This window comes from Necator americanus, chromosome X (assembly GCF_031761385.1).
Source record: "Necator americanus strain Aroian chromosome X, whole genome shotgun sequence".
In the NCBI taxonomy this organism is placed as follows: Eukaryota; Metazoa; Nematoda; class Chromadorea; order Rhabditida; family Ancylostomatidae; genus Necator; species Necator americanus.
In genome coordinates, this window is record NC_087376.1 from 30,205,512 (window position 1) to 30,219,511 (window position 14,000).

The following is a 14,000-nucleotide window of genomic DNA, read 5'->3' on the forward strand; positions in this document are numbered from 1 at the left end:
ATAGTTCTGTATTAAATATAGTGGCGACCAGCAGTGATGTGAACCCATTTCACACTTTCTGAGCGCTCATTCGCCACTCAATTTTTGTTGTCTTGTAACGTGTTGCGCCCTTTTTACTTTTCTCACAACGCTAGAAGCTGTGCTACTTCGCCGTGTTAACTTACTTTCACCACCATTTTTCTTTCTTGTGAATGAAGGATTGGAGTTTGTATTGATTTGTTAAGGAATGATTTGTAGGTTTTAGTTGGATATTAGCCTTTCCCTTAAAAAAAAAAACGTAGCTTGCTTAGTTGTCATTTGCTGAAGACGTCGCCAGGTTGTAGATCAAACAGGAGACAGCATAATTATATGGGTTGTGCAAAAAAAGGAACCTCTAGAGCCTGCATATTCCCGGCCCCTTGTTCCGAACAGTTATTGATGGCAGCAACTGTGATGGGGCAGTTCTGTTCGAAAAATAAAATGACTACTAAAACTAAACTAACCAAATGAAAAAGTATACACTGTTAATGATTGTTGGTTAACGAGATGAGACGAGTAGCACCTTTGGTGCTGTAGACCTGCAAACAATGACCTAAAGGATCGTTGAGGGCTGATCGTTTGGAAGCGGTGAGTGTGAGCTGCATTTTTCCTGCTATACACAAAAGTAAACGTCATATTCAACACAGATTTAATTCACTGAAACCCATGAACAATGAAGCTCAAAAGTTGCAGAATCACATAGTTTCCTGATATAATTCTTGCCGACATAACGGAATTTCTGGCTGCCGTTGCGTAACGTTGACGAGTTCATCACATCCACACGAAGAATCGAACTCTGTTGCTGATCCTTTCCCTAATGAGCTGAACAACGTGAACCAAATTTTCTGGGACCGTTTGTTTACAATAAACAGTGTATATATTGGCTTGTGATTGTTCTTACTTTCTCAATGTTTTACAGGTTCCCAAAAAAAAACAGCTCGAAGAATAAATACTGTAGTCGTGCGAAAATACTCCTTGATACTAGTCGGGCGAAAGCACCGACTGTGACCGAAACATCACATTTTTATGTAGCGTAGGCGGATACCTGCGCTCAAAAAAAAAAAAAACAAAAAAAAAACATTGTAATTTTGCCTGTGGTGATTGGACATAGTCAAGTCCTTGTACATTGAGCATATTTTATTATTGAACTAATCTCTTTTTTATCAGGTGGGCTTGAATTATTTGTGATTTATTTGTTCGAAACAGTAAAAAGATATTCACTTGCCAGTAAATTATTAACTTCGTCCGATAAATTAAATGTTCACTTTGAAATGCGGTTTCCCATAGTTTCCGGACAGGTTGAGCATGGAGGCGAAAATAGTGACTCAGCAGACTGGTTGCTGCTGCATTTGACCACGTTCACCAAGTTGAACAAGTGTTCCGTGACATGTCCAGGATATGAATAAACCTTCACACTTCCCGGCAGTGGCGTAGGACCGTTCGTACACCTTCAGCAGCGGACTGGAGGAGTTGATAAATAAAATCAATTGAATTTAAAAAAATTGAGGGACACAGACAGCAGTAAAAAGTTCTATCAAATTTCTTGCTACCACCTGATAAACAACGCTTGAGCAGTAACGTTCTGGGAAAGCATCAATATCTTCAGTCTTTTTGGGTTGACTTTGGTCTTTCAGATTATGACGTGATCCGGTAGATTTGTGCTCCTTTCCGAATTGCACTGCATTCTTCAGCTATCTTTTAAAGTTAGATAGCAATGAAACAGTGACAAATTTTTACTTCTACAAATACAGCAATTTTGAATGGAGTTCATAATAAGCACAGAATGCAAGAAGAAAAAAAAGACATTTACGGCGTTGAAAAAAAGATCTTTCTACGGCTTTTGTTTCAGCTCATGACAGAATTGTATGATTCCTTTTTAATCTCCTTGAGAGTTCTTCCACTGAAGTCCTTCATTCAAGAGTAGCGATAAATGCATTGTCGCTCAAGCCACTTCCACTTCCATGCTTTGTTTAGAATATCTATCATTTATCTTCAACATACCATTTATTTTCAACCCCCACTTCAACACGTGACCTTTTCTTCACGTGGATGTAAGGATTTCTAAGGAGTACTGTCCTGTCTTCATTATCTCTTTTTTCTTCGTGTGTGGTCCTAAAACGCTACCCGTTAGGGCAGATAGGTTGTCGAGCGAAGATTTCGTTTCTCTTGTGTTAATTCTACGAGTGCGATAATTCGTGCCAGCCGATTTCGGCGGAGATACACATCGGGATAAGCAATCGGTTGCATCATCGGATGTGGTCTGACCTGAATCTTGTCGTTAGGGGGGTGCTATTTCGGAAAGGGCGACCGAAGTAGGTCAGAGGCCGGTTTGGACGGGGTTCGGGGCGTTGGGCCTTGACCCGCCCCCGGCCGTTGTTCGCCTCCCGATCCCACCCTCATCGCTTCGGCTATTCGCATCTGCTATAGGCAGACCGTCACCGGAACATCAATATCAGTATTCGCTTGCAGATGCAATCTTGTCTAATTGTCGCCGTTATCGGCCTACTAGCCACACAGGCTTTTGCTCAAGATGATCCTACGCAACCAGTGGTTATCAGGCTTCAGCCGATGTCGAGTAGACCAAGATTCCTTTCGGAGGTTCGCCGCACTAGAATACTGTCCGCATAAGTTACGTTTTTTGAGATGTCACAAAAATATTATCGTTGCAGGTTTCTGCACCTCGAGCTGTCCATCCTCCTGTAGTGCCACCAGCACCTGCAAATGCTCCCGTGATAACGCCTGCAGTGCAACAGGTTTCGGATTTAGCATCTCGACCAGTCGAACAATGACGTGTGTACAGAATCCTGACACTTTTCCAATTCAACTATTTTAGCCGCTCCCTCCGTCCCCACCTGCTGCTCAACAGCCAGTCTTTCAACAAACTGCTCCTCCCGGTAGCCAGCAGTTCGTCCCCAGGACTGGCGCTAGTGTTCCTCCACCACCTCCTGTCACAATCCCACCAGATGTTCAAAATCAACTTATAAAGTTCTTTGGACTAGATTCTTTCGGAATCCCTGGACTTACTGGCAATCACCCGAATGGATTTGCTGGCGCTGTTCAGGTGGAAAACTAGTTATTCGGAAGTGTGAAACAGCGGAACGATATGTATGTTTTACTTGTAGGAACTGCGAGCAGCTGGAATTCCCGTTCAAGGACTTCCTGCTGAGCACCTCAACGGAAATGCTGTTTCACATGCTGCTCCAACGCAATCAGGTAGTTTCTTCTTATGGAGAGTACTTCGAACAACTCTGTTGATTTCGACCTATTTTAGCGGATATTCTCGCTCAAGCCAATCCGAAATTCCAAGATCAGCTCACGCAACTTGTGAACGAGGCAAGAAATTCAGGACCGTATGAAGGAAATGGAGGCCACATCCCTCTGCCCGCTGATAAACCTGGAGAGAACGGTTTGATCGGGTTGCTATCAAATTCTATCCGCAAACTCGTTAAGGAGAGTGAGTTTTTCATCTTGGGTAAATCCGTTGTTTTTTCTCCTCAACTGAAGGAGATGTTCCAGCTGGTGTGTCCGATGCTCTCTCGCAGTCGTTGCCTTCACTTCTGGGCTCTGGACATTCTTCATCCTCTGCCGCTCGTCACGGAGCCGCTGGTGCAGCTGCTTCAGTTGATGGTCCTGCTATTTCTCAATCTGTGGATGAGAATGCTATCACCAATCAAATTCGCGGAAAGGATATTCGACGTCAACCTTCAACTGCACAACGTGCTCTTTCTGGAATATCATCGTTCCTTGGGGGAGGTTTGTCACTGGGTTTGACTAGAGTCAAATAGAGGTCCATATTGCAGTTGTATTCTTTTCAAGGTGGCGGTAATACTCCTACTCATGCTGGTCTGCCGAGGATCCCCGGAATCCCGCTTTTGCCTGGAGGAATTCCTCGCAATGCACAAGGACAAATTGACGTAGTCAATCTAATCGGTTCGACATTCGAATTCTTTCAGTTTAAAGAAAGAAAAAGCTATGGTTGACAGTGAAATCCACACTAGTTTTCGTCGAGCTTCACTCGCTTTTACGACTTTTGTAGCAATGTTTTGCGATTGCGACCAACTGATATGAATGTGTGTTAGTGGCGCAACGGAAACATCCAGGTCACTTGCGGTCGCGATTATTAGACGCGTGCGTCTCGAACGCTCATAATCAGCTAACAGTTGTGGACAATTAAAATCCTCCGAGGGAAAAGATTTCTGGAATTGCAGGTTCAATCACTCGACGATTATCTAATGGAACAACATTAGCTGATATGCTTCCACCTGAGCAACTTCAAACGCTTGCTGATAATGTCACTGATGCTCTACTTCCTGAAACTCCAGCTGATTTCGATCTCAGCAAGTTCATGGGCAGATGGTTCGAGGGAATCAACTCACCACGAGCAACTGAGCAGCGCTGTGTTGTGCACCACTGTTAGTTTTCTTTCTAGCTTAGGTCTTCATGCAAAGTTTTGAATTTCAAGGCGAAAAGAGATAGGCAGCGTGTTCCAGATAAAAAAGTAATGGCCTACAGGAAAACTCTCTGGCGCTGAACTTATCTTTTTACAGAGATCCCTTCCCTATGAAACTCCTTCATTTCCTCAAAAAATGCCTCAGTAAGCAAGCGGAACGAGTTCCGTTCCCGACCTGGTACCATCGATGGCATCACTAGTTGCCCTCACTACCCCGCCTCAGATGATTTACCTCGATTTTTGTAGTGTTTTATCCCGGTCAGGTTCTTGCCGAGGTGATCATCACCTTTACCGGTTGGCTGCTAGCGGTCGCATACATATTGGTCGCTTGCCCCAAGTATGATTTTGATCTCCCTCCATCCAGATCAAAATGAAAAATAGTGAGTAAATCGGGGACATTTTACGATGACGCGCGGTCAGATCGTGACAATAACTACTACCAAACCATATCCAAACTAATTCGGATGGCATACGTACGCCACGTAATATTTCACTTTTCAAAATCACTCTGACCAAGTGATGACAAGAACTAACGCAGTGACAGCAGTACGTTCCTCTTCTGAGGTGCAATGAACGCATTAAAACCTGATTCGCGATGATTTCGTGGATGAATTAATAGAGGTCAATGTTTTCTTCTACCGTACTACAGTGAATCTCATTCAGACGGTGGATTGACCAAGAATGACAAGACCGCCACTTTCACAGCGCTGAAGATCTACAGAGAAGGATCAGAATTCGGACCTGTTAGGTGTGTTCGTGGTTACATCCTGAAAATACATTTAATAGATTGAAATCTTCCGTTTAGGTATTCGATTGGTTACGCGTTCCGCGGTGGTAACAAGGATGCTATGTTGCAGCTGCACACCAGCGAAAGCAGTGATGCTCAACCATGTTCGTAGCGCTTCCTGCCCAAATTCCTTAGTCGTTATTTCGTATAATCTCTCTCTTCAGTCTGGATTTACAAACTTGGCCCAGAGGGCAAGGATCCATTCGGAAATCCACAGTATGAGTACGCAATTGTGTCCAATTGGGTTCGATATCCAGTAACAGTGCTTGTGCGAGATCCTGACACCTTCAAAGCCAAATACCAAACTGAGGTTCGCGTTTACGAATTTTTTGCAAATTGTTTGGCGCTGATTTTTATGTGATAGGCGTAGATAAAATTCTCGTATCCATTGCGCTCGAATTGCCGGGCGCCGATGACCTTGTCAACTCTTTGGAAATCTGTGATAATTCTATTGTCTTAGCATATTCTGGACAAAATGATGCACATGGTGTACATTTACGACTTCACATTCCAATATTTTGTTATCTCAGGAGAAAAATCATACATGCCGTCGCCTAGAGATGAACTGAAAATTTCACAAACTTACATTTTAAGGTACTTCGTTGGTTGGAGGACCAAGGTTTCATCAACGGCTTCATTCGAGCCTTCAATCTCTTGCAACCATCCGGTTATTCCAGCTGTCAGTACGCTGACAGCACATTCGAAGTGTTCGGGAAGTAACTACTACTCTCACCCGTTGCCATTTCTCAGAGAAGACCTCCACAACATTCCACTCTTGGTTGCTGTACATTAGAATGCTAATAATAGTTATTGTTGCTGATATTGTTTCAAATAATATGAAATAAAAGATTTTATAAAGACCTCTTCCGGCTTACGACATGTCCACCAATCGTTGCGGAATTTGCAGCGAAACAAGAGTGCAACAGTAGAACTCGGGTGTCGAAAATGGAACTTCGTTTAACTATGGTAATTGATGGCTAGAAATTAATTGAGTCCGATAATACCTTGACCTACGACCGGTTGTATGTACTTGATGGTGGTGGCGCGAATCAGGGCTTTGGGTGGTCGTCTAGGCCCACGGATCGCCGCGAAGGTCACACAGCCAGGCAGTCGTCGCGCAGCCATGCTCGGGAACACCCTCATCCTATGTCTCCTCCTTGGTCCATCATCTGTACTCGCTATCGGAGAGAATGCGGTAAGCGATAGATACTTATCAGTTCTCACCTCATAAGAGATCTCGACATGGATCACGGTATCAGGACAAAGAAGGGATAACGCAAATTTTCTTAGGAGAACACTACACATAAGCGAAATGCTTTGCTCACTAATGTTGCACGGGAGTTAACAGGCAGGAATTTGTGTTATGAAAACTATTGAGTTGTTGCTGTAATCCTGAGAGTTGGAAGCCTTCTACCTGTAAATCTTAATGGAAATTTATGCTCTAATCACAGCTTCTATGAAAACGCTGAAGGGAGAGCAACTAAAGAACTGCTTAACATTTCTATCTATATGTAGTTCCATTAACTTTTCTCTTTAATTTTACTCGTATTTTTAGCTAAGTGAAGTTTTGCTCGTTTCAAACATATTCAGTAAAATATCCAAATTTTTCAATATTTGGTTATCTAAAAACGCTCATAAATCACAATAAAAAATGCTGCCAGAGATTTCAATCAGATGGTGCAGCAGTTTTGTTTGAACCCTATAGCATCGTCTTTTCGGTGAATTGTTTACTTCATACCTGTCGGAATAGCAAGATTCGTTCCTCATTTTCCATTGTGTATCTTTTCATATTAGAATATTTTTGACTCGATATCACGAAGACGCAATTCAATCTGTATACATATATATATATGTTTGAAGTGTTGTAGAGCAATCCAGGGAACTTCGTTAAACTGTCGCTCCCTTTTTCAGATGGATCTCAATACAATCACAGGTATCATCGGTGGTATCGGACGAATGCTGGAAACGAGTGTTGACACTATTAATGTACCGTCCGAGTTAATAATGGGGCGGTGGTTCCAGGTAGGTAAATATCTGCTATTTGCCCATTATTGGTCATTTCTATACATCGAATAGTTGAGGAAGGATACATTGAGTACAGTACTGTGCTCATAGTTTCTGTGTTGACCTTTCAAAGAGATCTCATACCAATCTACAGTCTTCAGATGTACAAAGCAGCCATCAATTTCGACGTTTTTCGAACGCAAATGTTTTGCCCAGTTGCCTACTGTAAGTGCGCACCTTGCCCTAATTCCATGATGGACATTTGGTGGATGAATACAAGTAGAAAAACAAATCCACTTTATCTTCTGTACTGGTTATCCATTACAGTTTCACCTAACCCAATTATGGGAGAAGATGGTTTTTCAATGGAAGAGGCATATAGAACAATGTCAAAAGCTGGGCCAATTGAGACTTACAAGAGAGATATGAACAAAGTTGGGCCCGGCCAATACTGGATGTATACCGAAGAATACTTTTATCCAAGACAATGTGAGAATATCGGACGAGTTTATTACAATATAAGTATGCACAACGTAAATAACACATTTCCAGTCTACATCATCGCCGCTGGTCCTGCATTTGACAATGAAACCAGGAAAGCTGACGAACCTCTCCAGTACATAGTTGTAACTGACGCCAATCGCCTCTCTCTCATGGTTTACTCACGGGATCCACATATTTTCTTCCAGGTAAACTCGAGCTTCGGATTTCTTACTGTGTTTAACTTCGAAAGAGTTGAATAGTAACTTGAAGAGTTGCCATAAACTCTGTGCCTTTGGGGTTGCACCGACTCTAAGTTCCTTCTCAGTTCATTGGCGTCAGTAGAAGTTGAGTTTTTAACCTCCAGGATCGGTGAGTCCTCTACCCATGCGATGCCTTTTAACAGCGGTACCGCCTTACGCAACGTTGCACGCGCGAAATGGGTGCGAAAGGAGCGCACCGCAGAAAAATCTAGGTCATACCATGAAATTCCGGCGGTTACGTAATCGCCTGTAGATCTGTATGGCAACGAATCGAAAACCAAGCCGTACGGTAACAACAATGCCCCAAGTGTCTAAAGATCGGCAGATCGTTTGATTAAATAAAAATACATTTAAGTTAGCAGAAAATTTACATTCTGACCGTTTTTTTTTTCAACAGAAGTACAACAAAGATGTGTTGGAGTTCATGGAGAAGAAAGGATTTGGAGGACGGGTATTCTGGAACAGCCCTCGTCCAATTTATCAGGGACCAGATTGCGAATGGCCTTCAGAGAAGGAAGTCTTTGCACGACGGTACGTACTATACATTTTAGCGTTTTGCAGAATTTGTAGTATAAAAGACCAGTCCTTGGAAATTATATCCCTTTTCGAGAGATTTCTTCCAAAGCGTTGTTCATGAGTTTAACGTTGAATTCAAGTGTAGGTTTATTTCATTTGCACACATGACGTTTGTTGACCTCATCTCTCTAGGAAAGGTTTAGTAAGTAAACAAGCTCTATTCCATGAAAACATTTTAATACAAGAATAAATTTCGTTTGCGCAAGTATCACAAATTATCAAAAAATAATTTTGTTTCAATTGGCATGTGAAAGAAACACCAAATAGGTCGCTAATGCTCCATTTTTATTTTTCTATTCGAAAAAAATGTTTGCACCAGAGCTCCACTATTTATAATGGTCCTGATTTTATTTCATCTCCAGTTTGTTCAGTACTATTGTGGTCAAGAAAATGTGAGTATCGATATCATATCGATTTACTAAGATTAAGAACCATGAGTACTTAAGGAGTAATTTGTTTGTTTTTGGCAGGGTTCGGTCAAATGATAGTCCGAATAGTATAGTTGAATCACAGAAATTTTTCAACCGGTCCCCAGGACTTTTGCGGTGCGCTTAACTCAACTGATCCTAATCCTAGGAGAGATCAAGTAATTTTCCACATGAGTTGCATTTTGATCGTCTACTGAGTTCTTCGGTTTCCGTTTATAACTACCAAGTGTTTTTTTTTTTCCAAAAAGGTGCGCAGAGACTTCCTTGTCATTCTATGTAACAGACCTTGATTTCAGAGTGCTGAAGAATCAAGAACTGGCTGAGCGAAGTAAAAACGGAACAGCCGAACCAGCGATGTCAGGCATGCCTTTGGCGGACATGTTGCGTGATCCTAAGAAGACTCTCGAGCGGCTGGTCGGCACTCAAGGTCACTGAATCTCACGCCGTCTCTACTCGCCACGACTCACTGACCTCGTTTCGCTGGGATGATCGGGGGTTCACCCGCCCCTCGACATCTCGTCGCCGTCACCGTCGTCCGTCGCCGCTGCTGCAGTCATCACTACCGCCTCCCGCACTAACCACATAATATCTGTGTTGTGTTTCTCTGTATCTCGCAATAAATCGTGTCATAAAGGGCAATCACTCGTCGATTCCGCGCTATCGTGTACATCCCCATCTATCTCCTCCTTTGGGAAAGAGTATCCTAGCATCAGTCGGATATGCAGTGGTTGTGTGCGTTGGTCGGTGCCGTCGCCGTCATCTCTCCGGCGACGTGCCAACACGACGCTTTTGCCCTTCCACAAGCGCCCCGCTTCGCCCCGAAGCCCACTGTGCCACCAGAGTATTCCTCATTCTTTGAGCTAGACGGTCATGCTCGTGAACTCGTTGATTCGCTGCTGGGCCCTCGTCCCGGCGGTCTATTTCCAGAAAAGGCTTACGAAATTGGTGCTCCCTCTGAGCCTGTAAGCAATAATAAGCCTGTCCACGTGCCCTCCACTCTAGAGAGAACGCTTGAGCAGTTCTTCACAGCACCTGAACCAGCCAGTGGGCAGGCCCTGCCTCCTGGCTTCGGTTCTGGATTCGCACTTCTGAACAATAATAAGCCAGTCACTTCTTTCGGTTCTGGCAACACGCGTAGAGCTCCAGAGGTAGGTATTCATAAGGATGCAATAAAGTTTTTTTCAAACAAATTGTTGAAACCAATCATCAACTCTCTTCTACCCCTTGAATCTTGTGGTTCAAATTTCATTGCTGCACTTGGTTCTTATGCGATTCACTACACATTGGTTTCAAGAAAATAGATTTTAGAAAATAGATTTGGAAGTCGTTTGACAGAATGCTTCCGCTGAAAACTTTCGCAGTGATATTAGAGACGGAAGGTGTCGACACGGTCAATCTTTCTTGAAGACTAATTAAACTGGCTGTTCCGCGAGACTATTACGATCACATCAATTCGCGCGATCAGCTGCATTTGTTATGTTGTTGATTTAAATGCGAGAAACGATATCATCGAAGTATTTATCATTAAAACTTCGAAACTCTTACAATTTTTCATTGAACAGAAGAAGATAAAAGGTAAAATAGAAACTACTTAAAGAAAATCTAGAAGTTTGTAAGTATCGTGTTGTGTGAAATTAAGAAACATTTCGAGATACATGTTTAATTTTGGCCAACAGCATGTGAAGGCCTGCTGAATGTACATAGTTCAGAGATTTTTTTTTTCCAAAATTTCCCATGAGCTTAAGGAATGACACATGTTATTTCCTCAAGAAACATATACATGGTGTTTCAGAAAAAGAACAAAGACGACTCAGTAGAGGGATCTGGAGAAGCACCTAAGAGCTCGATTGGCGGTATACCTAAAGTGAATACTACTCTCATTTCTTCTCTGCAACTTGAATATTCTGACCGAGTTATTGAAGGTGTTCCCAAAACTTCCCAAGGCACCCATCGTCCAGCCACAATCTTTCCGTAGCCGTGAGGCCGTTGTTATTGACGACACACCATCACTTCCACAAATCCCTACCGCTCCGGAGGTGCTGAAGGCTCCTAATTGACGTTCTATTTTCTATTATGTTTGCCACGACATTTATAGGTTCCTGAAGGTGGATTCTTACCAGCAGAAATTCGTCGTGCTCCACAATCTGTATCAAATGTAGCTTCTTCCGTTGATGATGATGGAGATGAAGGGAATGATGACGACGAGGTTGTTACGCGAGTGATATACTCGGGACTAAAGTGGAAACGAACAAAACAATTTCAGTTCGGTGGTCTGTCTGAAGAGTCATCCACTTCTTCTGGTGGCCTCATCGGAACTATTTTCAATCTGATTAGCATGACCCAGAAGAAGGCAGCTGAATCTAAGAATGGGAAATCCGCAGTGGAGGTGAAAAGACTCACTACGAAAGAGAACGTAGCGTTGTTGGTAAAAGTTTGCGTTTTAGGACAAGAATGCTCTGGGAAAAGCAGTGTCGAACCTTATCGGCGGCGAAAACAGTCCACTTCCTGCAAAGAACATGATCTCGAACGTACTGTACAAGGCTCTGACATCGAACAGTGTGCAGGTAGTGGCGGCTGTGTCAATTTCTAGACACGTTCACTTCTATTAAACATGTGAACTGTGAATTTTCAGCCCAACGACACGTTAGCTGAGCACCCTGAGCTTCCTTCTCTCAATAATCTCACCCTAACACCTGCTCAATCCGCTGCGATCACTGAGAATCTGGAAATGGTTCAGAACTTCATTATTCAACCATCTTCTCCTCTATGCACTCACAAACCTGAACCGGTCGGCTTCGAGCTGCAGTCGTTTATGGGCCAGTGGTATCAGGTGAGAGATTACGAGTTCACGATGTAGATTCTGGATAGTTGTCCTTACTTCGATTCGATGATCGATGATTCGCTTCTTTGACTGACCGCTAAATCGACCTCGCTGAAAGCGCTCTCGACCCGGCCAAGGCTATTCATTGCTTTACATTGCTCGGCCGCAGCCATTTGGTCTGCGCATTTCTTCTGTTTGTTTACTCTGTTTACCACTTAACAAAACTTCGTCCTAAGGTGGTATTCTGCAAGATATGGCTGATGTTTCCCGGTTTAGGTCGTCTACAGCCCTCCATTGTCTGCTGGACAATGTAGCATGGTTGCGTACAAGAAGCTGAATGACGTAAACAACGGAGGTCACTGATATTTTGTTTCGTTTTGAATGTTTTTTCTCGTAAATTCCTCTATTTAAGGCCCAGGATCGATCTTTGAGATATTCGAGTACACAACCGATGGAACACCGTACGGGAAACCAAAGATCAGCTCTGGGTATGCCATGATTAAGTCACCAGGAGAACTTATCTACCGAACAACTTCAAATCAGGAAGACGTTAATGGTCAGTCATTTCTTCAATTTTTAGGATGATCTCAGAGGATTTTATTTAAAAACATTATATAACTGCTTTTTTTTTGCTAAAACACCCTCACCCACTCACCTCCCTTTCCCGTTCGTTGATTTCGCTCCCATATACACCAGTTACTCAACTGTAATCCAGTCCAGTGATGTGGGTCAAATAAATTACGGAGAAACGTGACCAGTGGACTGGTCCATGGATACGTGACTCAATAGCTGCTACGAAAATCGAGTTACATTCATGAAATAAATTGTATTTCAGTGCACGTTCTCTACTTGGGACCATTAAATTCAAATAACGAATACGAATACGTCATCATGTCAACGAACTGCAACTTCCCATTATATGTGTTCGCTAGAGATCCAGTTGTTTACAAGCAGGTGAGGTGTAATTGTCCAGAAAGAAAACAACTTGGTACTCATCAACTTTGCGGTTCGAGTGACATCTTGAAATTAACCTTTTCGAGTGCACACTTAAGTACATGCCAACAACTGTGAACCCATCAACTAGTATTAACCTTGACGGAGACGAAGATCTTCGTGCCGTGCCATTATTCTGTTGGTAACCTTGTCAACTTCATTAGTGCACAGTACCTTTCGTTACGCTTATTGGACCGTATCGTAACCGACCAATTGCACTGTACCCGTTTCGAGCCGGTGGCGGAGAAATAATTTATAAAGTCATTCTTCGGAAAATGTTCACGGAAATGAAGTGAGTTTTGAGGAAAGGAATCTAAGATGAATTCAAAGCGATTTTATTGTTTCTCCTTGGAAGTTGTGGTATCCTTGCATCTTTTTTTTTTCAAGAACTCATTTTCACTATCCTTTTGCAGTTAAGTACGTACTTAACAAAAATTTAATTCTGCGCAGTCTATGGAAAGAATTGATTGCATCTGCTACGTTGGGTAGTGGCGCATAGGTCCTGTGATTCCCAATTCTTGATCTCCATTATTGAACGATTTTCTTTTTCTGTGTGGTTCACAGATTTTGTTGGGAACATTTTCATCACGTTCCTACGATTATTTTCCGAAGCATCTGTCGAAAGACGTCACAGTTTTGAAAAATCGGATAATATTCGTGAAACTATTCTGTTGCAGCGTTACGAGAGCGACGTAAATGCGGTTCTGGAGAGAAAGGGACTGGTCAACGGAATCTCCCGCCTTCTAAACATTGTCGCACCGGTCGAGAGTTCTCTTTGCACATTCCCTCCTTCATTATTCAACATTCAAGGTTGAATCCGGAATTTTATTTTTATTCTATTCATTCTTGATTCATACATTGTCCAACATTCTTTCCTGATCCAACCATGGGTTATCCCTTGTCTTTCTTTTTTGAGTTTTCGTTGATTCATTGTCATCGATTATCCTCTCAAACATTCCATGTAAAACGTGTTCCGATAATTCGTAATAATTCTCAAAGTGTTGATCGAATATCGACTAACGATTGATCCCCTCATATGTTACTGTGTACTTCGGCCGAGGTTGCGTGCATTATGTTGTACATAGTGTATTCTTTAGAAACATGCACGCATCGTGTGTATGTTGTTAAAGAGATTTCTTGTTGTTATCTGGAAGATTCAGAAATAATTAGTTTTCAATTG

At 42.6% G+C, this 14,000-nt stretch overlaps 3 protein-coding genes across 4 annotated transcripts; all 3 read left to right on the plus strand.

The window, feature by feature from the left end:
• Nucleotides 1-2,487: 2,487 nt before the first annotated feature.
• RB195_025938 (uncharacterized protein) lies at nucleotides 2,488-5,975 on the plus strand (the record flags this gene model as incomplete). The annotated part of the gene is made up of 12 exons (XM_013435754.2): nucleotides 2,488-2,616; nucleotides 2,688-2,771; nucleotides 2,852-3,079; nucleotides 3,141-3,231; nucleotides 3,290-3,472; nucleotides 3,535-3,771; nucleotides 3,835-3,948; nucleotides 4,227-4,430; nucleotides 5,132-5,216; nucleotides 5,274-5,359; nucleotides 5,420-5,565; nucleotides 5,850-5,975. 12 exons carry the CDS (start codon nucleotides 2,488-2,490, stop codon nucleotides 5,973-5,975), a joined length of 1,713 nt encoding a protein of 570 aa, XP_013291208.2.
• Nucleotides 5,976-6,288: 313 nt separating this feature from the next.
• On the plus strand, nucleotides 6,289-9,441 carry RB195_025939 (uncharacterized protein; the record flags this gene model as incomplete). Of its 2 annotated transcripts, none has more annotated exons than XM_064214276.1 (7): nucleotides 6,289-6,450; nucleotides 7,167-7,277; nucleotides 7,421-7,484; nucleotides 7,587-7,748; nucleotides 7,812-7,948; nucleotides 8,400-8,533; nucleotides 9,303-9,441. In XM_064214276.1, 7 exons carry the CDS (start codon nucleotides 6,289-6,291, stop codon nucleotides 9,439-9,441), a joined length of 909 nt encoding a protein of 302 aa, XP_064070156.1. The 2 variants fall into 2 exon arrangements, with proteins under 2 accessions (XP_064070156.1, XP_064070157.1); XM_064214275.1 differs by having other exon boundaries at nucleotides 6,379-6,450.
• A 284-nt stretch (nucleotides 9,442-9,725) lies between these two features.
• RB195_025940 (uncharacterized protein) lies at nucleotides 9,726-13,635 on the plus strand (the record flags this gene model as incomplete). Its single annotated transcript, XM_064214277.1, has 11 exons — nucleotides 9,726-10,154; nucleotides 10,799-10,870; nucleotides 10,929-11,042; nucleotides 11,102-11,212; nucleotides 11,270-11,392; nucleotides 11,451-11,570; nucleotides 11,639-11,836; nucleotides 12,104-12,182; nucleotides 12,240-12,383; nucleotides 12,663-12,781; nucleotides 13,498-13,635. The coding sequence occupies 11 exons, from the start codon at nucleotides 9,726-9,728 to the stop codon at nucleotides 13,633-13,635; spliced, it is 1,647 nt and encodes a 548-aa protein (XP_064070158.1).
• Nucleotides 13,636-14,000: the final 365 nt, after the last annotated feature.